The sequence below is a fragment of the Terrapene carolina genome, unplaced genomic scaffold, assembly GCF_002925995.2.
Source record: "Terrapene carolina triunguis isolate 2854851 unplaced genomic scaffold, T_m_triunguis-2.0 Scaffold192, whole genome shotgun sequence".
Taxonomy (NCBI): domain Eukaryota; kingdom Metazoa; phylum Chordata; order Testudines; family Emydidae; genus Terrapene; species Terrapene triunguis.
Genome location: NW_020664543.1, coordinates 14,435,077 through 14,462,709, shown reverse-complemented (window position 1 = coordinate 14,462,709; position 27,633 = coordinate 14,435,077). Strand labels below are relative to the sequence as shown.

At 46.0% G+C, this 27,633-nt stretch overlaps 1 protein-coding gene across 1 annotated transcript in view; it reads left to right on the top strand.

The window, feature by feature from the left end:
* Nucleotides 1–27,633, top strand: part of GGA3 (golgi associated, gamma adaptin ear containing, ARF binding protein 3) — a 32,042-nt gene that overhangs the window by 1,211 nt on the left and 3,198 nt on the right. Inside the window, exons 2-16 of the mRNA XM_024214128.3 lie at nt 7,688–7,772; nt 8,860–8,935; nt 9,506–9,604; nt 10,636–10,759; nt 11,759–11,862; nt 12,420–12,500; nt 14,077–14,214; nt 15,674–15,755; nt 16,299–16,415; nt 17,636–17,911; nt 18,689–18,756; nt 20,836–21,158; nt 22,055–22,323; nt 23,348–23,517; nt 25,504–25,614. Coding sequence (XP_024069896.2) covers nt 7,688–7,772; nt 8,860–8,935; nt 9,506–9,604; nt 10,636–10,759; nt 11,759–11,862; nt 12,420–12,500; nt 14,077–14,214; nt 15,674–15,755; nt 16,299–16,415; nt 17,636–17,911; nt 18,689–18,756; nt 20,836–21,158; nt 22,055–22,323; nt 23,348–23,517; nt 25,504–25,614 — 2,123 coding nt within the window. The remainder of the gene's footprint in view (nt 1–7,687; nt 7,773–8,859; nt 8,936–9,505; nt 9,605–10,635; nt 10,760–11,758; nt 11,863–12,419; nt 12,501–14,076; nt 14,215–15,673; nt 15,756–16,298; nt 16,416–17,635; nt 17,912–18,688; nt 18,757–20,835; nt 21,159–22,054; nt 22,324–23,347; nt 23,518–25,503; nt 25,615–27,633) is intronic.

Here is a 27,633-nt window from a genome sequence, read left to right as displayed (position 1 = left end):
CCTCTCTATGTCCCCCGTCCTATCTATGGCCCCCCGTCCTATCCATGGTCCTGTGTGCCCCTCTCTATGGCCCCCGTCCTAGCCATGTTCCTGTTGCCCCATATCCATGATTCCCTGCTTCTCTGCTCATGTCTCCTCCTCTGTCTAATGCTCCCATGCCCACTCCATGCCCTCCCACTCCCTATCCAGTTCCCTCTCCCCTTCTGTGCCCGTGCCCCTGGCACCCACTTTCTGTCATCACCACCAACTTGCATGAAAAAAAACTCTTAGCAGCATGATGGGCTGGCTATACAGGTGTTTTCTCTGTGTGTAGATGGACAGAGCCTTCTGATCTCTCGCAGAAGGAAATGATTATTTATGCAGGTATTATCATGCTAGTTGTTTTATAAATAATGTACCAAGCATCTGCCTGGAATAGGGCTTTCTAGTGCATTTGGGGTTTTATCCCATGTGTCTGTTTGTCCTTACTGCCCATTTCTGAGTCCCTGTCAGGTTATCTAATAGCCTGATGTTGTCTCTGCTGCCTTTTCCCCCCTTCCTGCCCCCACCTAGAGTCATGCACAGTGTTTCCTCATTGCTTTTAAATCAAAAGTCTCTAATCATTTCTGAGTATGTACTTGACCTGTCTTGTGCCTGTCCCCTCTTCTCCCAGTGCCTGCCGGCTATTCCACCTACTCGCCCCACTCAGTTTTGGCTTGTTCTCTCTCTCACTGCCTGGCTTTCTTCCCCATTCTCTGTCTGCCTCCCTGTCACTCACTCCCTGTCCCTTTCCTGCCACTGACTTCCTGTCGCTTCTCTGCTCAACTGTGCAGTCCATCCCTGTCACTGAAGGGGATTGCCTGCTTATGGGGTAATACCAAGGAGGAACTTACTCTGTAGACTGGCTCTCTGCCAGAGCTGGGGGGGGAGGGGAAGGGGAGATGGGTTGTTATGTATTCACACTGGAGGAATAATTCTCCCCTCAAAAATATCCCCACCAATAACTTGTCCAAATGAGTGTTCAATGTGCTCATTGTGACTGTATGAGTGAAGCAGAAATCCAGAGCTGCAATTGCAGTGGGCACAACAGCAGGTCTGGCCTGTTATTTGGTGATTCATTTGTGAACCCGGGAAATTCTTTACTCATTCCCCACCTCCTCCAAACGATCAGTTCTTTGGCTATAAAAGGTCAGTATTCCCTTCTTCTCTAAATTTTCCTGTGCTTTGGAGTCTCATTTGCAAAGTATACTGTACTAGGTGGTCACACACTTTGTAGCTTTTGTAGGCTGAGCTTCTTGCATTCCTCCATTCCCTTCCACAGGTTTCCTGTGTGCTGCTTTCCCACCCGCCTCTATTTCAGGGATTCTCTGCAACCTCCTCTTGCCAGGGGTTCTGTGTGATCCCCCATGCTCCCCCATTCTTCCTATGCCAGAGATCCCCATGCTCCCTCTGCCCCCCATGACTGGGGCCCCCTTCTTCTCCAATGCAAGAAGCTCTGTGTCCCCCCTCATTGCCCCCTCAGCCACATGCCAGGAGCTCTGTCTGTCCCAACTCCCCCCAGACCATTGTCCCCCATTTTTCTCCACTGTAGCAGGGATTCTGTGGGCCCTCCAATTTCCATGGTCTTTATGTCCCCTTCCCCCATTCTGCCCTCCCATACTAAATGCTCTGTGTGCTCCCCCTACTCGTCCATGTGAGGAGCTCTGTGTGTTCCTTTATACTGCCCTTCCGCACACCATTATTATTTCTGTCTGGGAGGGAACGGGAAGTCATTCAGGGTGTCAACATGTTAAACTCTATTGGGAGGATGGACAGAGATGAGATGGGGGAAATAGTTTTTCTGGAAAGTGTTAATTGGTGTCATCAACTAGTTCTTGGATCTATAGACAATGACAGAGGTGGTTGAAGCAGCTGGGTCTCTTGACTAGCTGGAAGGAGCTCCATGTGCCTACCATTTCCTCCTTCCAGTTTTCCGATTTTCACCTGAAACAATAGGATTCTGCCCACTGATGCCTAGAACATTCCCTGAAATTTTGGACTAGATCAGGTGCACCATTCAAAGTTATTGTAATAGATAGATGACAGAGAAATGCCATCAAATTGAATGTCAGACCTCTCTTCGCTTGGCCAATTACAATGTGCTATTTGTCATAGTCCACACCTATAGGAATTTCTCCATTAAATCAGTCATACCTAATACGTATTGTTGTAGCCATGTTGGTCCCAGGATATCCGAGAAAAAAGGTGGGTGAGGTAATATCTTTTATTGGACCAACTTCTGTTAGTGAAAGAGACAAGCTTTCGAGCTACAACAGCTACAACCTCACCCACCCTGTCTCTCTGATATGTTATGCAGTCATGTTACACCAGGGGGAAACCCCTGCCTTATTCAGAGCTATCATTTCACAGTCGGAGTTACAGGCTTCAGATGAAATAAATAGAGTTTGTCTTTTAAAAAGATTTTAGAACAGGAACTGTTACAGGCTTCAATATTTGGAATCATATTTTTAAGGGCAAGTCACTCTATTCACAGAATCCTGGAAGTTTAAGGTAGAAAAAGTCTTGGTTAGTCCATCTCCCAGCGAGTGCTGAACAGTTCCCAATTGTACGTTATTCTGTCCAATCTGACTTTTTTTTTGTCCCATGTTTGTACGGCGTCTAGCACAATGCGGTCCTGCTCCATGACTGAGGCTCTTAGGTGCTACTGCAATATAAATAAATAATAATAATGGTAATCATTTGTTTTTAAATGTTCCAAGGTCTGGGGCTTGCACCACTTCCCTTAGGGAGACTACTCCACAAGCTACTAGATCTTACTGCCTAGATTTTTCCCTTTCTTTATTTCATCCCATCCCACTTCTTTATTTATTTGTGTTACAGTGGGCCTAAAAGCCCCAACCAGGGTCCAGTACTGTACAAATGTAGAACAGAACATAGTCCCTACCCTATAGAGTTTACAATCTAAAATCTATTACTCCTAGTTGTATCGCCATATATTAGCTTAAATAATTCCTCTTCCACCATGGTGTTTACACTATTCAAATAGGTGTAGAATGTTATCATCTATCTCTGTAATTATGTCAGTTGTTTTAGCTATTCGTCTTTCCTTGTAAATCATTTCTTCCTGCCTGCTGATCATTTTGGCTGATCTTGTGAGTTCCTCACAATGTGTCAGTATCTTTCTGGCAATGTATTAATTGTAGCCAGTGACATACTCAGAAACACCCAGTCTCTCTTTTTTTCTCTCCCCAAAGAGAACTGATTAATGGAATACAGATCATGTATGAAAATATGTCTAATATGAAGGAAATTTTAGGTTGAGTAGCAGGAAAAGCTTCCCAACAGTTTGAATTTTCAGACTGTAAAAGTTGAGGGAGTGGATGTCCTATGGCTTGGTCACTTACAACTAGATAGGGATATCACTAACTTCGGTGAGCCTGATTGGGGGCTGAGGGGAGGGCACATTTTTCATGGGACATAAGTGCGCTTGAAAGGATCATTTTTTTATCGGTAAATGTCGATTTCACCTCACATGCATAAACTGACAAAAATATTTCCATGGATGGTAATTGAAATGTACAGAGAGGCAAAGTAAGAAAAACACTGCTTGAGAACAGAATAGAGTTTGATTTAAGGATATTTACTTTGTATATTTTGACATGTAATATTTAAAATTTGCATTTTAATAGTTCTAAAGCTTTATCTTTTTGAATGGCAGTGTCTACTGTCTTTTAATAATTATTGTCTGATGACCCATATTGTCTGATCCTCCCCATAATTTCCCATAGGTGTGCACATTTAAATCAGTAAAAATAGAAAAGCTTAAAAATGAACATCAATATTATCCGTCTAAATTATCAACAAAAATGAAAATGGAATATGTCAAGCCTAGATATGAGACTTGAATGTTGCTTCCTAATTTAAAAAAATAAGTTTATGCTTGATCACTGGTACAGTGACTCATGCTGGGCTGATTATAGAATCCTCCCATTGTAGAGGAGCATAATTTGTTTTCCATTGGCCATTGAAGAAATGTATGTGGGCTAGTGGGGGGAGTCCGGGTGTCTTTGCCAAATGACACTCCCTCCCTCAGGGAAGCGGAGTTTTGGGAGGAAAAGGTCACAATGGAGATATACAGGAGAGGTACCTGTTGCCTTGTGGCCGTTCTGTTGGATAAAGGTGAGGGGAATGTGTGCCATTGTATAACTCTTCATTACTTCGTGGTAATTGTGTGATTATGGGAGTGGGAAACTTGGCTAGGAAGCTGAATTACTTAGACTGTTTTTCTGATAACTTTCTATCAAAAAAAGGAGTGTTGTGTCAGATGCTAAGCTAGAGGATGTACCCATTGTGTCCTCACTGAAGGAAGGGGCAAAATCCATACAGCAGTATGGACCAACCTCCCACATCAAGTAAAGGACAGAACATGACTTGTGTTACCAGGAATTTTCTGAATCAATGGCACTTGCCCTTCAACTGAGCAGCAGAGCCATTCTGTCATCAGATGGGAGTCGCAGCCTCCAGTCCTCACACTGCAGCGGGAGATGTGCTTCAATATGTGATGACCCAGCATATTTATCCTCTCTCCCCTCCCACTTTTGGCTGCTGGGATGACAGCGCTCTTCCTCTCCCTGCATGCGGTTCCACCTCCAGCCTTAGCTGAAATGGGAAGGGGAGGTTAATAAATGAATCTCAGTTGCTCCCATACAGCTGGATCCTTTTGCTTAACACTCCCTGCTCAGTCTGATGCTCACATACAAGGTAGCTTATTTATATTATAGTTACCTCCATGATGTGCTAGACACTGTCCACACATATAGTAAATATATAGTGTACTGCCCCAGAGAGCTCATAATCTAAGAAGAGGGAGGGGGAAGAGAGATAAAGCCTACTATATCTGTGTGTGTGTAAATACTATCAACTATTTCCATGTTATCACCAGTTAGCATTCTGCTTATTCTACCTGGGATACAGAGAGAGTGAGAACACCAGACACATAGCTGCTAGGAGCTGAGGATCCCAATTCAAGCCCTCAATCTGGTAATGGGCATCTAGAATGTTGGCTTGTAAATTTTCCTTCTTTCAGCAGAGAAGTAAAACAGTGAAAATATGAATAATTTATTAGACAATTAAAATTCTCTGTTCCCCAGGGTTCCAAAGCATTGTTATATAAATGAAATAGGCACCCTTGGTTTACAGCTGAGTGTCACCTCATTAGTGTTTCAGGATTTAGAACAGCAAAGGAATGTTGAGTGGCTTTGACACTCAGATCAGGTATGAGACAACATTATTATACCATCAGATGTGACCCAAATGTTTCAGTGTCTAAAAGCCACGGGACTGGATGGTGATGGGATTGTGGTAGTGTTATAGAGCCCTTTCCTCTAGGTGCTGGTTCAGATCTACCGAGGGCTGTTCAGGGCCCTATGTGTAATCAGTTGATAAGTTTTAGTTTGTGTCCTAGTAGACCAAGTGTTCACATGAAACCTGCTTCCACAACAGGTGCTATCTGGATCCTTGTTTGGCAGTATTAACAGAGAGGCCAAGGACTGAGAACACTGAGGGGTAAATCTCTCCTCCTAGAGGTGATCCTTCCAGATCACGGTTGAGGCACATTAATGAGGCAAAGTGAGGAAGCTTGTTCTGCTGCTGCCTGCACTTTACCTGCTTTGTAAACAGAGGACTTCACTCTCCAGGCCAGGACAGAATTTCTGATAGAGCATGTTGACATCTATGAAATAGGATATCATACAGGTATCACATTGATATTTATAGAGGGTGATTTCCTTATGTGGAATGTAAACTCCCCCTAATGACGTCTCTCTTCTTGTTGGAATGGACTATCATGAGAGTTCTGAATGTAAAACAACAAGGCTTGTGAGGTGTCTCCAAGCCTAAACTGAGAATATTCAACCCTCTGAGATTCCAAGACATGTTGGGAGAAGTCATTCAAGTTAAAAAGCAGAGCAGCTTTAAAATTAGTGACTACCGTGGAAATGTCATTTATGTTTCATTGCCCACACCAGATCTCCCTCCTGGTGTCAGAATGCGCTGCCACCCAAATGTCCATTGGTTGAACGGAATTAGTTGGTTTTTTTGTAATAATGGAACATCCCATTGTATATTTCTTAAGTCTGCATTGTGCAAAGAGCAGCACAAACTGGTGGCATTAGCAGTGGAAGGGTGCTTTGGTACTCAGCCATACGGAATGCTGATTTGCTTGCATGAAGATAGCAGGCTGTCTTGTAAGCCCGGTTTTTCATGCTGCTGTCATGGTATTTAGAAATTAAGGGCATGGTAATAAGGTTTTAGTGTTTTTAACAAATACGTGTCACTGCAGCAACTACATTTTTAACTAAACTTTCTTGAGTTTAAAACACAGCTCAGTAGCTTAATTTAAAGACCAAGGGAAGCAGCTTTGTGGTATGTGCCCTTTTGCTCGCCCAGTGTCCCATAGAAGCCACTGGGGCTCAACCTGGGCACAGGGGTCCACATATGTGAAGCATCTCACAAGATTGGGGCCTGTGAGATTATGGGAGCATTTTTCTGGGGAAAGCAAAGCCAAGCAAACACTGTAGGAATACAACAGCAAGAGGGTTCGGCTGCACTTCAAAACAGAAGTTTCAGTGCAGTCGTTTGACAATTGTTGTATTTATGCCAGTGGCCCGGTGGAAGGATGTGTTTGAAATTAATGCTGATATTTAATGACAGTTTGTAGTGTAGTGTGCACTTAAATTTATTCTTGTACATTTACATTTAAGACTACGGTACATGCACGTTTACCTCCTTTCACTATGGTTTGATTTGCTGTAGTTCAGCTGGATTTGTAACATATTTTTTTCCCCTTGGTATTGATTCCTGCTGTTGATAACTTAGTCACTGGGAGAAGGAGAGAGTCCGGATTGGTCATGCAAAACTGCAACAAACAAATTTCCGCTCTACTACATCATGCCTCAGTTGGCTCTGCTGTAGAATTAGGTTGAAGCGGGAGCCTCTGCCACTGAAAACCCATTGCTGTCTCTGAGTTGACCTATCTGGAGCAGATACATTCTTAACAAAAATAGATCTCAGTAGCTTCAGTATTCTGCAATCTGCTTCTCTGTGAGCTAGGGAGTATCCCAAAATAAGGGTTTGGCAAACTGGATTGTGAATCTCATTTCCAGTAAGAAATGCAAAGGCAGCTAATAAATTCTGTGGTGTTCCAAGAACAAGGCATCAAAGGTAAAGGATCTATGTACTGTGTTAAACCCCAGATCCTGCAATTTGTACACATGCAAAACTCCCAGTGACTGCAAAGGGAGATTTGCATACAACAGGACTGAAGGCTCTGGCCCTAAGTAGTTCAATATTATAAATGGACAAAGGGGAGAGAGACAACATTGCAAGCCTGCCTAGCTGGGGTAAGACTGTGAGGTTGTTCTCTTCTGTTCAGTAACTAGAAAATACTGAATCTGTAAGTACTTGAGCTTCATTGCCTGGTTCTGCAAAGAACTGTGTTAGGTGTTTTGCTAATTTTGGAGTGGCCTGATTTGACTTTGACACTCCTTCCTGACTAAGCACCCACAGATATATGGGAATGGAAACTGTGAACTCATTTCTCAGTTTTGATGGGCGGCAATTGACACTTCTCCCTCGGAAAGGCCAATTAATCTGCTTCTTGTTGTGTTTTGATAATGTGTGTTCTCTATTTTTATTCTTTTTACTAAAGATAAAGCCACCAACCCGTCTAACAGGCAAGAAGATTGGGAGTACATCATTGGGTTCTGTGACCAGATCAACAAAGAACTTGAAGGGTGTGTGTCCAAGTCCGTCAGACTTAGTGTCGTATTTTAACATTCTCAATTGAAAAAAAAATTTATGTCCAGGTGTTGATGTTTTATATTTGTAAAGTATGCTGATATTACAAGGAAAACATGAACATAAAGGAAGCAGGGTAATGTGGAAGCATATAGCAAAGCTCTTCCTCTTTTCTTTGAAAAGCAACATGATCTGAGCACAGGATTGGGTGCCAGGAAAACATGAGTTCTAAACCTGCCTCTGACACTGACTGCTTCTCTGGCCTTGGTAATCTTTCCTAACCTCTCTGCCTCAATTTCTCAGTCTGTAAAATGGGGATAATAATCCTTATCATTTATTTTCATAGACTGTTTCATAGAATCATAGGACTGGAAGGGACCTCAAGAGTTGTTCTAGTTCAGTCCCCTGCACTCAGGGCAAGACTAAGTATTTATCTAGGCCCTCCCTGACAGGTGTTTGTCTAACCTGCTCTTAACCTCCAATGATAGAGAGTCCACAACCTCCCAAGGCAATTTATTCCAGTGTTTAACTACCATGATAGTTAGGAAGTTTTTCCTAATGTCCAACCTACACCTCCCTTGCTGCAATTTGTATATATTGAGTGATCTCCATTCTGACTAAGCCATTCACAAGTTGATATAAGGCGTTACATCTTTAAAAAACTTTATAAACAATAACTAACGAACCCTCATGAGTCATGGCACTCCTGCAAAGTAGGGAAGTATTATTCTACCGCAGACGAAGCAAAATGAGGCACAGAGAAGGTTCAAGGCCACACCATGAAACATTCATTGAAGCAGGATTAGATCTCAGGAATTCCTGGTTACCAGTCCCGTGCACAGCCCATATGCACTAGACCATATTCCCTTTTTAAATGTGTAAACACCCCAGTTTACATAGATGCTGTGAGGATTATTTTGTTAAAGTGCTTTGAAGATGTCAAACTATAGAAGGGCAAAGTGACATTTCCTTTTAATTTTGTGATACCCTACTTGTCTAATCAGAAGATTTTGTGAAAGTCTAGAAAGTCCTAAAATCCCTGTGTCTGTTTTATTTATAATGTGGCACCTTGGTTTGTTTCAGTCCACAGATAGCTGTGAGACTACTGGCTCATAAAATCCAGTCACCTCAGGAATGGGAGGCAGTCCAGGCCTTGACAGTAGGTAGTCCTTACCTCCTCTCTCAAAGCCCAGAGCCAAGCTGGGCTCTTCAGTGTGGAATTTAAGGGGGGGGCGATACCTACTGTTCAGTGGGGTTATCGAGTACCATCATTCCCATGCTCACTGAAACTGACACAGTCAACTCCTTAATTCTCCTTCTCTGCAAGGGGATGAAGACTGAGAAAGAAGGATATTTGACTCATGTAACTGAAGCATGGAGTTAGTTTACTAATGGCACTGGAGCCAGAAAATCTCAGTTTCACTCTAGATCCTTTTATTTGTTACCTTCAGGGAGGTTTTTTTTCCCCCACCTCTGCCACTTTCCAGGAGATGGCTCCTCAGCGTGCTCTGTCGAGATTGGGGAAGCTGCCTGTTTTGATAACTTCACAGTCAAAGAAGTGGGGTTCAAGCCTTGTGTCCTTGGGCGGAAGTTCCTCTATCTCAATGAAATGTGACCCTTACCTGTCACCTGTTCTAGTTGGGGCCTCCCTTAAAGGAAAGCAGCTGTGTTATTTCTCTGGGTTTGGGGTGTGTTGATTTCACCACCTGTTTCTATTGCTTGAACACAGGTGCTGGAAGCTTGTATGAAGAACTGTGGGAGAAGATTTCATAATGAAGTAGGGAAGTTTCGGTTTTTAAACGAGTTAATAAAAGTTGTGTCTCCAAAGGTCAGTCTTTAAGCTATTTTCTATACCTCTGTGTAACAGTCTGGCCTTTCTAAAACCACAAGTAGCTCCCAAAGCGTGCAGCACAGTATCTGGCTCACTGTGTGAATTAGTCTGTAGCTTTTGTTTGCTGGGTGTTTGCACTCTGATTACTAGTTCTCTCAGCAAGCAGCAGTTGTTTTCCCATTGCTTGTGCAATACTTAGCATTGCTCATTTCCTTAATGTGGTGCAAGGACTTTTAGACCTTGTGTTACTCATTTTGTTGAAACATGATCATCAGCAGGGAGGAATTGTGATTCAATGGTTAGAGCAAGGGACTAGAAGTTGGGGCCCCTGGATTTGGTTCCTGGGTCTGCTACTGACTTGCTGTGTTGTCTTAGACAAGTCGCTTAATCTCTCTGTGCATCAGTATGGCAGGCAGATAATACTTATGTACCTTATAGGGATATTATGGGGCTTGATTCATGTTTGGAAAGCATTTTGAGATTCTTTGGTGAAAGATGATGTCAGTGCAAAGTATTATCATCACCATCATTTTCTTAAGACAAAAGCAACTGGACACTAACAGGAAGTTTGATCCTTCTTCCATTGAAGTCACTGGCAAAGCACCTACTGATTTCACTGTGGGGAGGATTGGGCCCAGAGCATCCCGTTTAGCCGTGGTATAACTCCAAACTGAATTTGGCTCATGTTGTCTCAGGCAGATAGAGATAAGATGATGTTTTATCATGAAACACAATGTAAATGTTACTTTAAAGAGGTGAGGGAAGTTTTTGTCTTGGTGAACTGCATCTTGTATCAATGTAGTTAATGATGAGTGCTCCTGGCCATCTGTGTTATGAAACTGTATCCCAGATCAGCACAGACAGGATATTCATAGTCCGATCTAATGTGAAAACAGACTTTAATGAGCACCCAATGAATTCCCATATTGAGTGTTGGTTTATTTATTTATTTTTTTTACAAAGAAAAGAGAGCGAGAGAGAGATTGACATGTTTTCCTTTCTCTCTCCCCCCCCCCCCCCCCCCCCAGTACCTGGGAGACAGAGTCTCAGAGAAGGTGAAAACCAAAGTTATTGAGTTGCTGTACAGCTGGACAGTAGCACTGCCAGAGGAATCCAAAATCAAAGATGCCTACTACATGCTGAAGAGACAAGGTGGGAAGCAGCTTCTCATTCTTGCACCCTACATGTTTAAGCAGGAATGTCACAAAGAGGGGACACTCAAGAAGGCAGCCTCTATTTGGGGGCAGGACTTGTTCAATCAGATGGTAGAAAAGACCTTGTCTACATGAGAATTTTACACTGGTTTAACTTAAATTGGTTTTTAAGCTGATTTAGTTAGTGCAAACCCCTGTGTAGACACTTTTATTTTAGTTTGAGTGGCTTATCTTGATTTAGCTTAAGCTGATTCCTAATCAATTTAAACTAAACAAGCCTGGTTTAAACCAAAATGAGAACATCCGCACAGCCTCATGCACCAGCATAACTAAATTGCTTTAAAATTGCACTTTAAACTGGTGCAACTTTTTCACATAGGCAAGGCCTAAAGTGCTCAGAAGAGACGCTCATAGCTTCAGCACAGAGAGTCTGCCTTCAGAAGCCTCTATGAGTATAATGCAAAGTTAAGGATTTTGTGGTGGGGCCTGGCCATGAAACTTGATCCTTTCTCCAACTATTGGCTAGGAGTCTGTGGATACCACATTCTGCATTATTGTTCTCCGCTTGTCTGCTCTGCCTCCCATGCTGAAGATATACATGGCTTTGGGTTTGCACAAAGCAGGATTACATGGGACCTTACATTGGGGTTCCCAGGCCAATGTGAAAGGAGAAAGACCCAGAGTGGAGCGCTATTGATTATACTTGTCGGGTACAGAAACTGTAAGGATGTGGCAAACTAACCCTTGGAGTGTTGGCCTTTCCCTAAGGAAAACATCCCTCAGTTCACCAGATAACATGCACAGGGATTTTGCTGCTGTATTAATCCTCACTGAAATATCCTTCCATCCCAGTGTTCAAAGAGCTGGGCTGCATGTTCCCTCTGAACCCAGTATGCGAACAGCAGCGCTGCACCCTCTCTGTGCTGCCTGTATGCAGATAGTAGCACTGTCCTGAGTGACTGCCGGTACAAACCTTCTTTGTTTTCTCTTCTCTCAGGTATTGTTATGTGTGACCCTGTAATTCCAGTGGATAGAACCCTGATCCCCTCTCCACCACCTCGCCCCAAAAACCCTGTGTTTGATGATGAGGAGAAATCCAAGGTAAAGTGAAGGCTGGAATCTTAATACCCACCAACAAAACAAAACAACTTTAAGTAACAGGAAGTGTTCTGACTCAGCTCTAATCTGCTGGTATGTGGGCCTGATTTCACTCGGACTGTGGGTTTGATTCTTACCACCTGGAGACTCAGAGTTGAAATCCTGAGTGAGAGACCATCTCAGTGTTGTCACTATCTGGCCATTTCTAGTTAAGTCGCTCTCCAACTGCTGTAATGGAGGAAAGGAAAAGCTTTTCACCTTTCTGCACCGGGAGGAACTCTTGTCTAGTATCAGAAAGTCTCCAAGATCCCAGTGTGCTTGTACTGTATGTGAATGAAAATCTGGCAATTTAACAAAAAACAAACTAGCAAATCCATGAATGACTCCTACGGAAGTTACTGTTGCTGAAAAAGCAAAGTAAGCTGCTTTGACCTAAGTCTGCTTTCTCTGAACTGTCCACTTCCCTTTCTCCAGTGCAGCAACCATTGGATACATGATCTTTCTGCCTCCCTTTAATAAGAGAGTACTTTTTCCTAAAAAGTTCTCTTCTCTTCTTACAGCTTTTAGCCAAACTGTTAAAAAGCAAAAACCCAGATGACTTACAAGAGGCGAACAAGCTTATTAAATCAATGGTAAAAGAGGTAAGAAAAAGCAATAGAATTATTTAAGGAAACCCCTGTAGGAATTATCATTATCAGGGGCTTGCTTTGTCATTTGTAAACTTTTTAACACTAGCTGGTACATAGCTTTAGTGACTCGTGAATGGCGGAATCGCTGGATTTGTTCTTTCACTCTCCATTAGTATTGCACTAGTTCAACTATTTAAACCGGCCTGCTCATCTGTGCTTGAAGCTTTAGGGACTGAATGACTCAAGGGAATTAGCAATGAGGTCTAGAACCTTTCACCTTTAGGGTTGCCAGTTCACATCCAGTCTGTAGTAACTGAAAGTTGATATCATCCAGTGGCTGTTGGGTGGGCTGTGTGAAATGAATTTGTTGGTGAGTCTCACTCTGGGTCCCAGTTAACAGGTGTTTGCATCACAAAACCTCTATAGTTGGTTCCCTAGTTGGAAGATATAGCAGAAAGGGCAAGGATCAAATGGACCATGGGGAATGAACTACCTTCTCACCCCTCAAGTGGGCACTCTGCATCAGGGATTGGTGAGGGAGAAGCTTGAAGTGCTGCTGTCTTTGTAGGATCTGATCTGTGGATATAGAGGACTGTCTCTAGGGTTGTCAATCTGGCACTTATCGCAAGTTGTCTACATGCACATATATATCCCACCCTACCTATTAATGAAATTGTGATGTGTCCATCCACTCCAGTATTCAGGTGTCATGGGGTTCAAGTGACCCAGTGTTGTTCTGGCAAGGAGAAATACAGTTTCTAATTTGGAGAGAATACAAGTCACTGGAATCTCTTTTCTATATAAATTAGCCCTGCCTCCATGCAACTCTAGGCATCACATTGGAGGGGGGTCTCCCTTATCTTTGGTGGAGAGCATGGATGCCTAATTAGAATGGGTTAGAAATTTTCTGACAGAATGTTTTTGGAATGGAAAATGTCCTTTTGTTGAAAGTGAATCCTTTTGCGGAAACGTGTTGATTTCAACAAAATTTTGTTTAGGGAAAAAACAGAACGGAGCATTCCAATATTCCAGTTCTAACTCTTCAGAACAGAATGATTTGATTTTCTATTTTGAAATGCCTTTTTGTTTACTTTTTAAAAATTTTATATTGTGTAATATAACATTTTAAAAAGTTAAAATTAGAACAAAACATTTCAATTTTATTGGAACAAAGCATTTCAGTTCACCCAAAACAATTTTGTTTTTAAATTTCTTTCACGAGAAGTTTTGAACTTTTTTGGTTTTGTTCTGTGTCAGAATGGAAGTTTTTTTTTTTGAAATTTCAGAATTTCCAGCAAAATAGAAAATCTAGTTCCTGCCCAGCTCTATTTCAAAAACACATCAGCATTTCATCTGATGTAACTCACAGCTGAGCTCCTGCTGTTGAGATCTGTGGGAAGACTCACTCTTCTCTTTTTCGGTGAATGCCCACTTCGTCGGATGGAGTGGACATTCACCCACGAAAGCTTATGCTCCGATACATCTGTTAGTCTTAAAGGTGCCACAGGACTCTCTGTTGCTTTTTACAGATCCAGACTAACACAACTACCCCTCTGATACTCTTCTCTTTTTGTTTCAAACCTTGAAGGATGAGGCTCGGATCCAGAAGGTGACAAAACGCATGCACACTCTAGAGGAAGTGAATAACAACGTGAAGCTGCTGAATGAGATGCTGGTTCACTACAGCAAAGAGGACTCGTCAGAGGCTGATAAGGAGCTCATGAAGGTGAGTACAAGCTCATTCCTCTGCATAGGAGTCCTTCAGCATTTCCTTCTTCCAGACTTTATGGAGCTTTACCTTTGCACAAAGTTGCAAATATGCAGAACAAAGTGATCAATGATATAAAGAGCAGCGATCAGAGCTGAGAGCAATCTATGGGAACGATCAGCTGGAGGTGATAATACTATGCACTTAACACTTTTCAGCTGAAGGACTCAAAATTCCTTGTAAAGAAGCAGGCACTATCTCTATTTACAGGTGGTGAAAGTGAGGGCACCAGGAATGCATGACTTGCTGAGATCACACAGTGTGTCAGTGGCAGAATCAGGAAGCCACATTTTCTGATTCCCAGTGCCACTGGCCATGCTGCTTGTGGTGGAAATAGTCATCTCCCAAAGCACCATATTCAAATAAACTTAAAATCTTTTATCCAAACAACAAAGGTTTCCTTCCCTTCAGGGGAAGAGCTTGTAGACACTGTATTTAATGGAGAGAGCACCAAGAAAATAATAACCAAAAGGGACCAATCGAGCACCTGAGGTGATGATAAAAAACAACAACTAATTCAGAAACTTGCCCTTCCTTGAACCCATCTCCACCAGAGTGGAGGTAGTGACCTGTGTGCTCATGGACCATTCCCTGGACTGAAGACAGGAATTTTGGTTATGGCACTGAACTGGGACTAAGGAGATCTGGATTCAGTTCCCAGCTCTGACTTTGAGCAAGTCATGTGGTTTCCTTGTGCCCAGTTCCCCATCTGTAAAATGGGGATGACGATACTTCCGTTCTCCCAATTAGATCGGAGGCTCTTTGGGGCAGGGAGTGTACAGGACCTAGCACAATGGGACCCCATCCTCATTTGGGGTCGTAAGGAGCTACTGTAACAGAGATGATGATAAAAATAGTCCAGCATGTGGAGTATAAAGAGAATTAAGCATCAATGGCGATAGCATGGAGGACTGATGGTATCAGTGGCAGGCCGTGACATTTGTAGTAAGACATGCAACAACTCACTTGCATGCCTTACGTGGTCCAAAATGGTGTCTTCCATGCAGCATGACCTTCCAAGTACAGCAAGATTTACAAAATGGCATCCCCCTTCGGGGCTGGACAGAATCGTCCTGTGGGCCACCAGTTGGACAACGCACAGCCAGCTGGGCATGTAGTGCGCGCCTTGTGTACATAGCATACCACTGGCTGATATTCATCTTTAGTATAATGAGAATGGAGATCGGACTTGGTCTCCTTATGCTGATAAAAAGGTGAATAGCTCCCTATAGAGCTGGGAAAGGGGAATTTGGACACCCAGTTGGACCAGCACTCGCATCAAGAAAAGACTCTGGGTCTCCCTTCATACTGGGACTTCCATGCAGATGAATCATTTCATGCTGACTGCAAGAGCAGGGTTTGTTGCTGTCGATGGCTTTTGGCTGATAAGACCCTTTCTCCTGATCTCTCTTCCCAGGAGCTCTACGAAAGGTGTGAAACCAAAAGACGGACGTTATTCAAACTGGCCAGTGAAACAGAGGATAACGACAGCAGTTTGGGTAAAACAACCATTTCCCCTTTTTGGTGGGGAGGGTATATGGCTTAAGAAGGAGATTGCAGCCAGGCTGGTGTGGCCAGCAGCTGTGCAGGGATACAGCAAGAGGGCTATTAATGTTACGTTACTTCTTTCTGTGCCTCCATGGATGTGTCCGGCCTCTAACAGGCTGATAAAAACCCAAGGCCCTTAAAGCTTATGATCTAAATTAGAGCAGGGCCCTGGCAGTAAGAATTGGTAGGGAGGGAGGCTGTGTGGGAAACAATCTCAGGGAACACAAAGTAGGGGGATACGGCTCTCAGAGGAGGGGAGATGTCCCTATGGGAGCTAATCGCTGAGGAGTTATTATTTATTACGGCAGTGCCTCAGGGCCAGTTGAGAATGGGGCCCCGTTGTGTGAGGCGCTGCACAGACAGGCCCTGCCCTAAAGAGCTTGCAGTCTAAATAATGGATTGTTGTTGATGATGATTATTGAGCGTCCAAAGCAGTAGAGAGAGCCAAGTGACTGAAATCTCTACTGGAGTTTTTCCCTCTCTCCCACATCTAGGGGATATTCTGCAGGCCAGTGACAATTTATCCCGGATAATAAATTCCTATAAAAAAATAATCGAGGGTCAAGTCATCAATGGTGAAGTGGATATCCCGACACTGTCTGCAACAGAAGGTGAGTAGCCATCTGTTCTGTTCAGTTTTGAATCCTGTCATTTTGAATTTCCTCTTGTGAAGGGTGTCCAAGTAATTGCAGTAAAGGACAGTATTATCAGCTGTTTGGGCTAAAACCCGTCCAGGTAGGAATGACAAATCATCTCCCAAACAGCAGCCATTGATGGACACATGGATGAGTTTATAATTCTGGCGACCGGTGACAATGCTTTGACTTGGAAGGCTCCGCCATTTCCACTGCTGGCTTTTTAATAATGAAACCTTATGACTTGTGACGTTCTGACTAAGCAGACCTGCATCTGAGCTGGGCTTTCCTGTCTGGATTACTAACAGTTGATGTGGAATGCAACATTTTAGTTAGATTATTCAACCGTCCTGGCCCCACCTGAAGGGTTAAATACCAGCAGGGGAGAAGTTAACATACATTTAATGTTTATCTTGTTCTCTGTGCTTAAATGTAAGGTTGGGAGCATTATCTAAGGGATTGGAGCAGGGGCCTGCGAGTCAAGGGATGTGGGTTCTGTTTCTGGCTCTGCCAGCAACTCAGTGTGTGAATTTAGGCAAGTCCCTTAGCATCCACTACCTGCCTCAGTTTCCCCATCTGGAAAATGGGACTAACACTACCCACTTCTCTGGGGTGCCATGAGGCATAATTATTGTTTGGAAAACACTTTTAAGATTCTTGGATGAAAAACATGAGGGAAACGATCGTTGTACAGAATGGTGTCCCTTGTCATAGGGAAGAGCCAGAATTTGGTTGTGATGAAATTGAAGGGGGCTCTGGACACAGAGAAAGCCTGTAGTTCTCTTTGGCTCGCTAGTAACGCCTTGATTGACTGCAACCTGTGCTGCCTATTGTCACCACACTGGGTCTCCCAAGTTCTAGCCAGAGCTATGCAGGCCTGGAAAGGATTGCCAACTACACTACACATAGTACATGCAGTGGAGAGAGCAGTGGCTGGATTGGGCTCATCTTTTTATACAGAAGTTTCCTAACTATATCGTGTCCAGCTCAATAGCAGTTTAACAGCAAATACTCCAGTGGAAAGCATCTAGGTTCCCTCTCTTCTGAAGAGTCAGAAATTCTGATTAAAAGAGAAACCCCCTTACCCAAAGCATCATCTGCGGTAACTTGGCCCTGGATATTGTCTTCACATTGTTCAGAGCCTTTGCTCCAGCTGACTGCAGTCCCTCTTATAACTTTTCTCCCCATCTCTGCAGGGAGCGATCCCACCAGTAATCTCAGTGCGCTCATTGACCTTGCTGGCATGGACGTCTCCAGCACCCCACCACCACCAATGCCACTTGCAACACTAACGCCAGCACCAGCGCTAGTGCCGACACAAGCTTCATCAGAAATCCCCATCCTCCCACCTCCTCCTCAAAAGTTTGGTCACTCACGGAGCCGGTCCTCCAGCCAAGTAGAAGCTCCTCTGACTCATCAGAGCAGCACGGCTAATTCCCTCTTCTTGCTGGATGAGGAGCTGCTGTGTTTAGGTAAGAGGCTGGTGTGGCTAGGGTGTGTTCTGGGGAAAGGGTTTTATCATGGAGCTTGGTTCTAGAGCTGGGCAGCAGAGAACAATGTATTAGTACTAGCCATAGATTGCCAATTCTGTAGTTTATTATTCTGGTTTGTTTTGGATGTCGTCATCCAATGGACACCTAAAGAGCTCCCTCCACTGAGTGGCCCTGCAAATGGGAATTTGGCAGTAGGCTAAAGTTAAAACCTCTGGAGGCTCCTCCTGAAATCAGGGGTAGGTCACAAATGCAGTGAGTTTGCTGTAATCCCAGTCTAATCCCTACAGATGCTTGTCCACATCAGAGAACCACCACCACACTTCGTTACAAGTTTCAGGACTGAAATAGCAGTGGGTGCTGTGGTTAGGAGAAAGTGCATTAGCAAATCTGCCTACAGCAGCCTGCACAGTACATGCCTTTGGGACTCTGTTACTGAATAACAGGGGATGCTACAGGTCAGGAAAGAGGAACATTGGAAGTGCTGCATGGAGAAGCTTGCCTGCGTGTGCAGGACATTTCTGCATGAGATCTATGAGCCTGTGGCTGATCATTGCCATGGAACATGCATGTCTCTTTCATCAGGCTTTCAAACTGTTACAGAGTTGAACTGAGTAGTTTTACCACAGTGGTCAAACACCCTATAGTAGGTAGGAGGGGGTTAGGAAAACTAGCCATCTAGCTCCCCTTCTTATTGCCTCTTGACTTTAATGTTGAGAATTTTTACTCCAGTTTCCATATCTTTTCTTCTGCATTCAGGCTTGAATGACCCAGCCCCCAGTGCAGTGAAAGAGTCAATTGAAAACAACCAGTGGAATATGTTCCAGGTATGAAGAGAGGGATTTGTTGAGAGAGAGACTGTCGTTGCGTGAGGTCTCTGAGCACTCTCGATGTTGCAGTGGTGGTGCTTTTGCCATATCCTGGGGGAGTGCTCAGACGCAGGCCAGAGACGATAACTGTTCCAGACGTGAAGACCTGTGTTCTTGCCTCTGGCCTTGTGTAACTGGGATATCTGAACCAGTACAGAGAAGATATCTCTGCTTTCACTTTCCTTCTTTGTATGTGCTGCTTTTTGGTGTGTATCTCAACAAAGCTTGATACCAAAGCTACCCTCTCACATGGGGAGGATGTCAGTAAGTCTAGACTGAATAGAACCACAAGGGATGCACCCAGTTTGCAAAGGAATAGTTGTATTCTGGACTGAATACACTCGGAGGCCAAAGGCAGAGTCCATCGTCCCAGGACACTGGGACTACTGAATGAAGAGGTAGCACCTTTCAGTTGTTGCTGCACTGAAATGTACTGTCCATCTTCTCTCTCCTCTGCTCTGGCTATTTACTCCTGAGGGCATTCTCTGCCAAAAAATTAAAAATTTTGCGCCAAAAAGATAAAAATTCTGCATACAATATTTTAAAATTCTGCAAAATTCTGCAAATTTTATTTGTCAAATAAATGTGGAGGCTCCAGCGTGGCATTGGGGAGCACAGGCCACTGGCTGCCCAGAGGTGGGAGATCACTGTGCAGCTCCGGCTCCCCCTCTCCCCCCCACCGCTGGGACACGGACTCAGCAGTGAGGCTGCACTCAACCCTGACACAGCGCAAGGACCGGGCCTGCCACAGAAACACCCCAGGGCCCTGTCCCTTGGTGCCAGGTGCACCAGGTGTGCACAGGGAGACTCAGCAAGGCAGGATCCAAGTGTGGAGGGGCTTAGTGTGCGGGGATCCAGGTGCGGTTTGAGAGGATTCTGTGTGGGGCAATCTGGGTGTGGGCGGCTCAGTGAGGGATCCGGGTGCGGGGGGGGATCTGGATGCACAGGGTCTTGTTGGTGATTTTGGGTGCAACGGTAATGGGACTCTGCAGGGGGGTCCAGGTGAAGGTGGTTGGGGCTCAGCGGGGTGGGGGTTTGGTGTGGGGGGGATAGAGCTCAGCAGAGGGGTCTGGGTGTGAGGGGCTCAGTGGGAGGGGGGTCCTGGTGCAGCTGGTTGGGGTTCGGTAGAGTGGGGATCCGGGTTGGGGTGGTCCAGGTGCAGGGGGAGTGGGGCTCATCGGGGGGGTCCTAGGGGCAGGGGGTGGTGAGGCTTAGCAGGAGGGTCAGGGTATGAGAGGGTCTGAATGCACGGGGGTTGGGCAGATGGGGGAGCAGCTCCCTGTACAGGGATCCCTCCCCCTGCAGCTGAGGAGCGATGGGTGCTGGAAGCACGGGGTAGGGGGTGGAGGGGGAGTTTGCAGAGCTTCCTACAGCTGGGGGAGAAATATGGGGGTGGGTCTGACACGGCCCTGGATGCTGTGCAGGGGAAGAGGAAGTCCCATCCTTCCCAGCCCAGCCAGGACTAGCAGCTGAGCCCAGCGCAGGGTAGGAGCCACCAGCCAGGTCTTCCCCAGTCCCGCTCCCTGCCCAATGTGATTTACCTCTCTGCTGGCTGCCCTGGGCACCCAAAACATACTGCTGGGGAAGGTCGCATGACCGCTCTTGTGGCTTCCCTTTGTTTCCCTGTCAGAAAGTCATTTTTCTGCATGGAAGCAAATTAATCTGCAGGGGACATCATTTCTGCGCATGCGCGGTGGCACAGAATTCCCCCAGGAATAGGCTATTGTAAGTTTCTCTGCTCTGTTAGGATACTGCCCTTAGGAATCCCCATCCAAATGCCCATAATAAACATGGCCACCTCAACTTCTGCCTCCCCACCTAGCTCCTGTCCACTAGTAGTATCCAGTCCAGCACAGCACCATATGCTGTCAAGTAAACTACAAATTGGATGTAGTCCAACAGATGCAACATACTCTCCTGCTTGCCATTAGCTTCCTCCCCCTCATGTCCTAATGGGTGAGGCTTATCTCAATGAGTTATAGTGGTATCTAAGGCATGGCAGGAATTAATAGCATGCACCTGTCCCCTCTGTTGCAGAATGACCAGATGGACCTGGACTTCTTTAGTCCGAACCTGGTGACTGTCGCCTGCAATACTGCAGTGAACCCTCTTCTTCATCACACGTCACAGTCTGTGTGTGGAACATCAGCGCCTCTGCCTTCCACTTTCACAGCCTCTCAGACTGTTTCTAATATCCCTGCACCTAATACAGCCCCGTTCTTGTTCTCTGCTGTACCAGCAGCCCCTCTGGGCCCGCCGAAGGCTATGCCAGCTACCCCCCGGTACCTCAGTTCAGCCATGGGAGGCAGTGCTTTGCATAATATGGATGCACTGGGACATCTTCTTGAAGAGGCCAAAGGGTAATAGTCCTGGATTTTGCTTCCTCTCTCCCGTTTGAAAGTTACCCTTGCTACAGCTATCAGGTTTGCAAGAAGGATGTCCTGTTTCTCACTCTCGTTTGATGGAAGTTTACTGTTGGATAGTGATGGTCTTACATTTATTTACCATCTCTCCTCTTGAAGGATCTCAAAGCACTTTACAAACTGATATACAAACTATACCCAAAGGTCACTGACCCACCACTGACATGCAGCCAGCTTGGTGGTGAAGCACAGCAGCTGCTTTGCACTGCACAGCTACACTACACAATGGTTTAGGTAGGCAGATTGGTAAGTTGGCCAGAACACTGGGGCTAACAGGGCCTACTCTTGTGAAAAGTGCCCTGAGATCCTTAAATGACCATAAGTGACCAGGACCCTCGTTTTCATCTCATCCTCCAGCAGTACTGGGTCCCAGCACAATGCTGAGGCACTGGCTCATTGCTGATTTGGAGAGGAGTGACACCTCCCAAATCACCACCACTCCCTGAAACATTGTGGTTTTCTGTGTAGTACTCACCCAGCTCAACACTGCTCAGCACACAAAACTTTACAGTGTCATGACACCACGGTACGATTGCAGGCCACTGCTTTCACTCTAGATCACTTGATGGAGAGAGATCATTTGATCATTACCTGTTAGGTTCACTCCCTCTGGGGCACCTGGCATTGGCCACTGTCGGCAGACAGGATACTGGGCTGGATGGACCTTTGGTCTGACCCAGTGCGGCCGTTCTTATATTCTTAGTGATTTGCCATTGTTTCTAGTAGTGCGGGAGATGGAGTGAAAGCCTGCTTCACGCTCAGTGCTGTCACTGCCACTTCTGCTAGCCAATATAGTTCTTAATTTGCCACTTCTGTTTTTGTCTCCCTCCTAGGACTTCAGCCCAAGTGAAGTCAGCGCCCTCGGTATTCCACCCTGGGGTTACCTTGCCAGCCACTGTCACCTCTGCCCCTTTAATATCCACCACAGGATTGCCAGTTGCTGCTCCAGTGGCCTCTACTGTTCCTTTTCCAAGCAGCTGCACGGCTGGTTCAGGAAGCCCTCTCTACCAGCCAGCTTCATTCCAACAGCAGGGCAGCCCTCTGAAAGGGCCTGACGCTTCTTTGGCCAATGTCCATGTTCCACTGGAATCCATTAAACCCAGTAAGTATCTCAGACCCTTTTCAGCCTGCTCCCAACCCTGGACTGTCGCTGTTCCAATACTCCTACTCTCAGACGCTGTCAGTTAGCGGTACAGGGCCAAATTCTCTCTGTAGCACCCAGACAACACTGAAGCATGTCTATGGGGTTGCAGGGATGGAACCGAGAGGAGAATCCAGCCCTTAGCACAGATTGCATTTAGGGAGGCTATGCAACTAGTTCTGGTTGTAGCTTTCGGGTTCCCAAGGATGGGGCTGTTGGCAGTTAAGCATGGAATGGACTTTCTTTCATTTGGACCGGACCTGCCCCCACAGCACAATATGTGCAAAAAATTGTAGGGTCTCAGGCCAGGGTTTTATGGCCATCTTCTTCCAGCCAGCAAGAGAATTAAGAGGTCTTTAAGTCCCTTAATTTGAAACTACTGTTTCTCCTTGGAATCCCCTTCCTGTGTTCTCTGTACACTGCCGCACGTGTACAATTGAGCTGACAGTTGCCTCTGAGACTGAGCTGCCACTTACAGTGCTGGAGTGCTCTGAAACACCACACTGCAACATGCCACTCAACCCAGGTGCTAAGAGCCTCACTCCTGACACTGCAAACCATGGTTAGCTTTGAGCCAGGGTCCCTACTGTGTAGCAGTGCTGTCATCTTGACACACACCCAACTGTGCTTCTTGCCTGCGCTACTGCCCTTACACACCTCCACTGTGTTTTACCTAAAAACCATCCGGCTATGTCAAAGCCCAGTCCAGCCCTGGCTAAGCAGGAGAGCGACACGCAGGGTGTCTGTTCTGATGAGGAGGCGATTGGCCTTTGGATAAAGTAGGTTGTTCTGTCAGCTCTGTTGCATTCAGAGCACAAAACATTTTGCTCCTGAAGTGGGACTGAAACCGGGGAAAGCTTGTTGGTTCTCTGAGAAAGCTCCTGCCATGGAGAGAAATGCCAGGGAGTGAGATTCCAGTGTTGAACTGCATCATGCTAGTACAGATGTAGTCTTGTGTTTCTCTTCCCCTTCTCTCCACCCCCAGGCCGTGCTCTTCCTGTGACAGCCTACGACAAGAACGGGTTCAGGATCCTCTTACACTTTGCCAAGGAGTGCCCACCGGGGCGGTCAGACGTGCTGGTTGTGGTGGTGTCCATGTTAAACACAGCACCTCTTCCTGTGAAGAACATTGTACTGCAGGCTGCAGTACCAAAGGTAGGGACACGCAGACCTGAAGGTAGATGGGGATTCTGCTTTGAAACAATGGGTGTGAGCTCTGGGACTCGGACATGACATTACAGTGTGAGCTTTTCTTGGGCCTCTACTCCTTCTGCTTCCAAAGAGCCCTGAAAGGGAGGACAGATGGACTCTCTATATCCTAAATAACACATAGCAACAGAAACTGCTGGTAGAGAGCATGTTCCCCCTGCAGGGTAAGGTCAGCTCAGCTTTATGTTGGTGTATGCACTGGGCTGGGGTTAACTCAGTGGCAGGACTGTTCACACATGCTAAGCTTCATCCTTCAGTCTTCAGGGGTTTGAGCTTTAAAAGGCCTATTGACACCACCTGGAAAAAGGTTCTATTCTGGCCTCGCCTACACGACCATAGCAGCGTCAGGGACACTGCTAAAACTTGGCTAACGGTTGTGGTGTAGCTGGGACCTACCCATGTCCCTGTAATTGGGTTAAAGCCTCAGCTTCCGGACAACGTGATCAACAAATGGAATAAACTCCCAAATGGTGGGTTTAAACTCCATTGAAAGGGACATTTAAAACTAAACTGGGCATTCGACCAGAAAATATACAATAGGGAATAATCCTGTCCTGGCCAAGAAATGAACTAGAACAGAGGTGGGCAAACTATGGCCCACGGGCCACATCCGACCCGCGGGACCATCCTGCCTGGCCCCTGAGCTCCCGGCCCGGGAGGCTAGTCCCCGGTCCCTCCCCTGCTGTCACCCCTTCCCAGCAGCCACACCGCCGAGCGGGCAGCACTCTGGAGTGCCACACCGCACTCTCCTGCAGGGCAGTGCGGCAGCGTGTCTGGCTCCAGCTGGGCGGCGTGGTGGCCAGACATGCTGCTCTGAGCAGCATGGTAAGGGGGCCGGAGGGTTGGATAAGGGGCATAGGGTCCCCGGGGATGGGAAGGAGGGGGCGGTTGGATGGGAGCGGAGCTTCTGGGGGAGGCGGTCAGGGGACAGGGAATGGGGGGGAGAGGATTGGATAAGCGTGGGAGGCCTGTCAGGGGGCAGGGGTGTGGATAGGGGCCGGGGCAGTCAGGGGACAGAGAGCAGGGGGGGTTGGATAGGGGGTGGGGTTCTGGGGGGCAGTCAGGGGCAGGGGGTCCCAGGAAGGGGTGGTTAGGGGACAAGGAGCAGGGGGATTGGATGGGTCGGGGATTCTGAGGGGGGCAGTCAGGGGGTGGGAGATAGGGGGCAGGGGCCAGGCTGTTTGGGGAGGCACAGCCTTTCCTACCCAGCCCTCCATACAGTTTTGCAAACCCAATGTGGCCCTCGGGCCAAAAAGTTTGCCCACCCCTGAACTAGAAGATCTAACAAGGCTTTTCCTCTTGTCTTTTCTGATCACACTGGGGCAATGATCCCATGTTCTGAAATCTCTCCTCCACCAACATCAGAGGGTGTCGTTCAACAGAATAGGAAAGCTGGCTTCTAAAATGCAGACACAAAGCAAGTGGGAGGGTCCAGTTTATAGAAGGGGATTGAAAGACATAGAGCCCCAATGGAAGTAGCTCCTGGTCATGTTGTTAGAAAGGGGAAGGGACAAAATGAGACAGTTTCAGGGGCTAATATTTTCCCCTGTGCTCTGGGAGAGGTTTCAATGTGAGCTTTTGATCTTTTCCCCTCTCTAGTTTTGGATGACTGATTATAGCTTGGAGCTTGGTTATGTCCTATCTGCATTGGCTAGGCTAGGGAATCTGTATTAAAATTTTTCCAAGGAGCCCCTGTGTTAGAAAGGTGCTGTCATGGTTTTCCGGGCCAGTGCATTATCTCCATGTTGATTTATTTTGGTATGTGCCTATGACTATATGCTCAGTATAGACCGAGCTTATCTGTGTCACCTGCTCGTCCCAAATGGACACTTGCTCATGTACACAGCTTGGGCGCACAGCCTGTGCGTAAATCCTTTGTTACCCCAGTGCAGGTCACGGTACCTGAGGGTTCCTTTTGTTTCACATTTGCAGTCCATGAAAGTGAAGTTGCAGCCACCCTCGGGTACAGAACTTTCTCCATTCAACCCCATCCAGGCACCCGCTGCCATCACCCAAGTCATGCTGCTGGCAAATCCTGTGAAGGTGAGAGGGGCTCAAAACTTCAGCAAAAGTGACTTCTCTTGTTGTTTTATGAATCTGATGAGGCTCAAATTCCATGTGGGTTTAGACTACACATTTGTACGAGCGTGATTGTCTGTCCCCAAAGATGAATTACCCTGGAGTGCTGTCTTGAGGCAGAGTGAGGTTAATCATCGCAGAGGAGTATGTTGGCATATTAGCAGTATCTCACCCCAGGGACAGGGAGTCAGGGGAGGGCTTTTGCCTCACTCCACAGCAATCCTTCTAGATCAGTTCCTGTACAGTTCCCCATAATGTTAACACTTCAGTGGAAAGGAACAGTTAGGGCTCCACCAGGGACTCTTCCCACACCCCTTATGGGATAACATTCACATGACTAAATATGGTGATAGTTTACAGGGTGACATGAACTGTAAGAAGTGAGCATGTATAATAGAAATATTATTGCTTTATTGAGTCTGTAGCCAGACTAAGTTGACCTAATAGTACCTTCGGGATATTAATTCTGAAGTTTAATTATGACCACTTAAATAACATAGTTAACCCCCTCTCTTCTGATCATCATATTAGAAGCATTCAGCTATCATGTTTACCTGGAGCACCTTGCTATCCCTGTTGTGTGCTAGCCATTTGAATAAGATGTTCCAAAACCAGATACTCAACACAACTAATATTAACAACCAGGGGGAAGGAACAAGCCACAGTAGGGAAATAATAGGTTAAAGAATATTTAGATAAGTTGGATGTATTCAAGTCAGCAGGGCCTTATGAAATGTATTCTAGGGCTCTTAAGGAACTAGCTGAAGAATTTTGGAGCCATTAGTGATTCTCTTTGAGCACTCATGGAAGAAGGGTGAGGTCCCAGAGGACTGGAGAAGGGAAACATAATACCTTTAGAAAGGGGAACAAAAAGGCCCCAAGGAATTATAGCCCAGTCAGCCTAAATTTGATAATTTGTTCCAGTATCTTTCCAAGTATTAAACAGTCAGATTGTAATTACCAAGAAGGCAATAGGGTCAGGGCCGGCTCTAGCATTTTTGCCGCCCCAAGCGGCGGAAAAGAAAGAAAAGAAAAAGCCACGATCGGCGGCAGCTCTACCGCCGCCGCTTCATTCTTCAGCGGCAATTCGGCAGCAGGTCCTTTCCTCCAAGAGGGACTGAGGGACCCGCCGCTGAATTGCCGCCGAAGAGCCGGACGTGCCGCCCCTTTCCGTTGGCCGCCCCAACCACCTGCTTGCTGCGCTGGTGCCTGGAGCCAGCCCTGAATAAGGTTATAAGGAATAGCCAGCATGGATTTATCAAGAACAAATCATGCCAAACCAACCTAATTTCCTTCGGTGACAGGGTTACTAGCCTAGTGGATTGGGGGGGGGGAGCAGTAGTCATGATATATCTTAATTTTAGTAAGGCTTTTGACACAGTCCCACATGACATTCTCATGAGCAAGCTGGGGAAATGTGGTCTAGATTAAATTACTGTGAGGTGGGTGCACAACTGCTTGAAAGACCATATTCAAACAGTAGTTATTAATGGTTTGTTGTCAAACTGGTGGGGTATAGCTAATGGGGTCCTACAAGGGTCAGTTCTGGGTCCATTACTATTCAATATTTTAATTAATAACTTGGATAATGGAGTGGAGAGTATGCTTATAGAATTGGCAGATGACACCAAACTGGGAGGGGTTGCCAGTACTTTGGAGGACAGGCTTAGAATTCAAAAAGATCTTGACAAATTAGAGAGTGTCTGAAATGAACAAGATTAAATTTAATAAAGACAAGTGCAAAGTACTACACTTAAGAAGCAAAAATCAAATGCACAGCTACAAAATGGGGAATAACTGTCTAGGTCAGGGGTCGGCAACCTACGGCACGCATGCCAAAGATGGCACGCGAGCCGATTCTGAGCGGCATGCAGCTCCCTGCCGTGGTCCCGTCCCCCAGTCCCACTCAGCCCCCCCGCCCACCGCTCTCCCCTGCGGGGGCAGGAGGCAGAAGCTTGGTTCCGCGGTAGCCAAGCTTCCCCC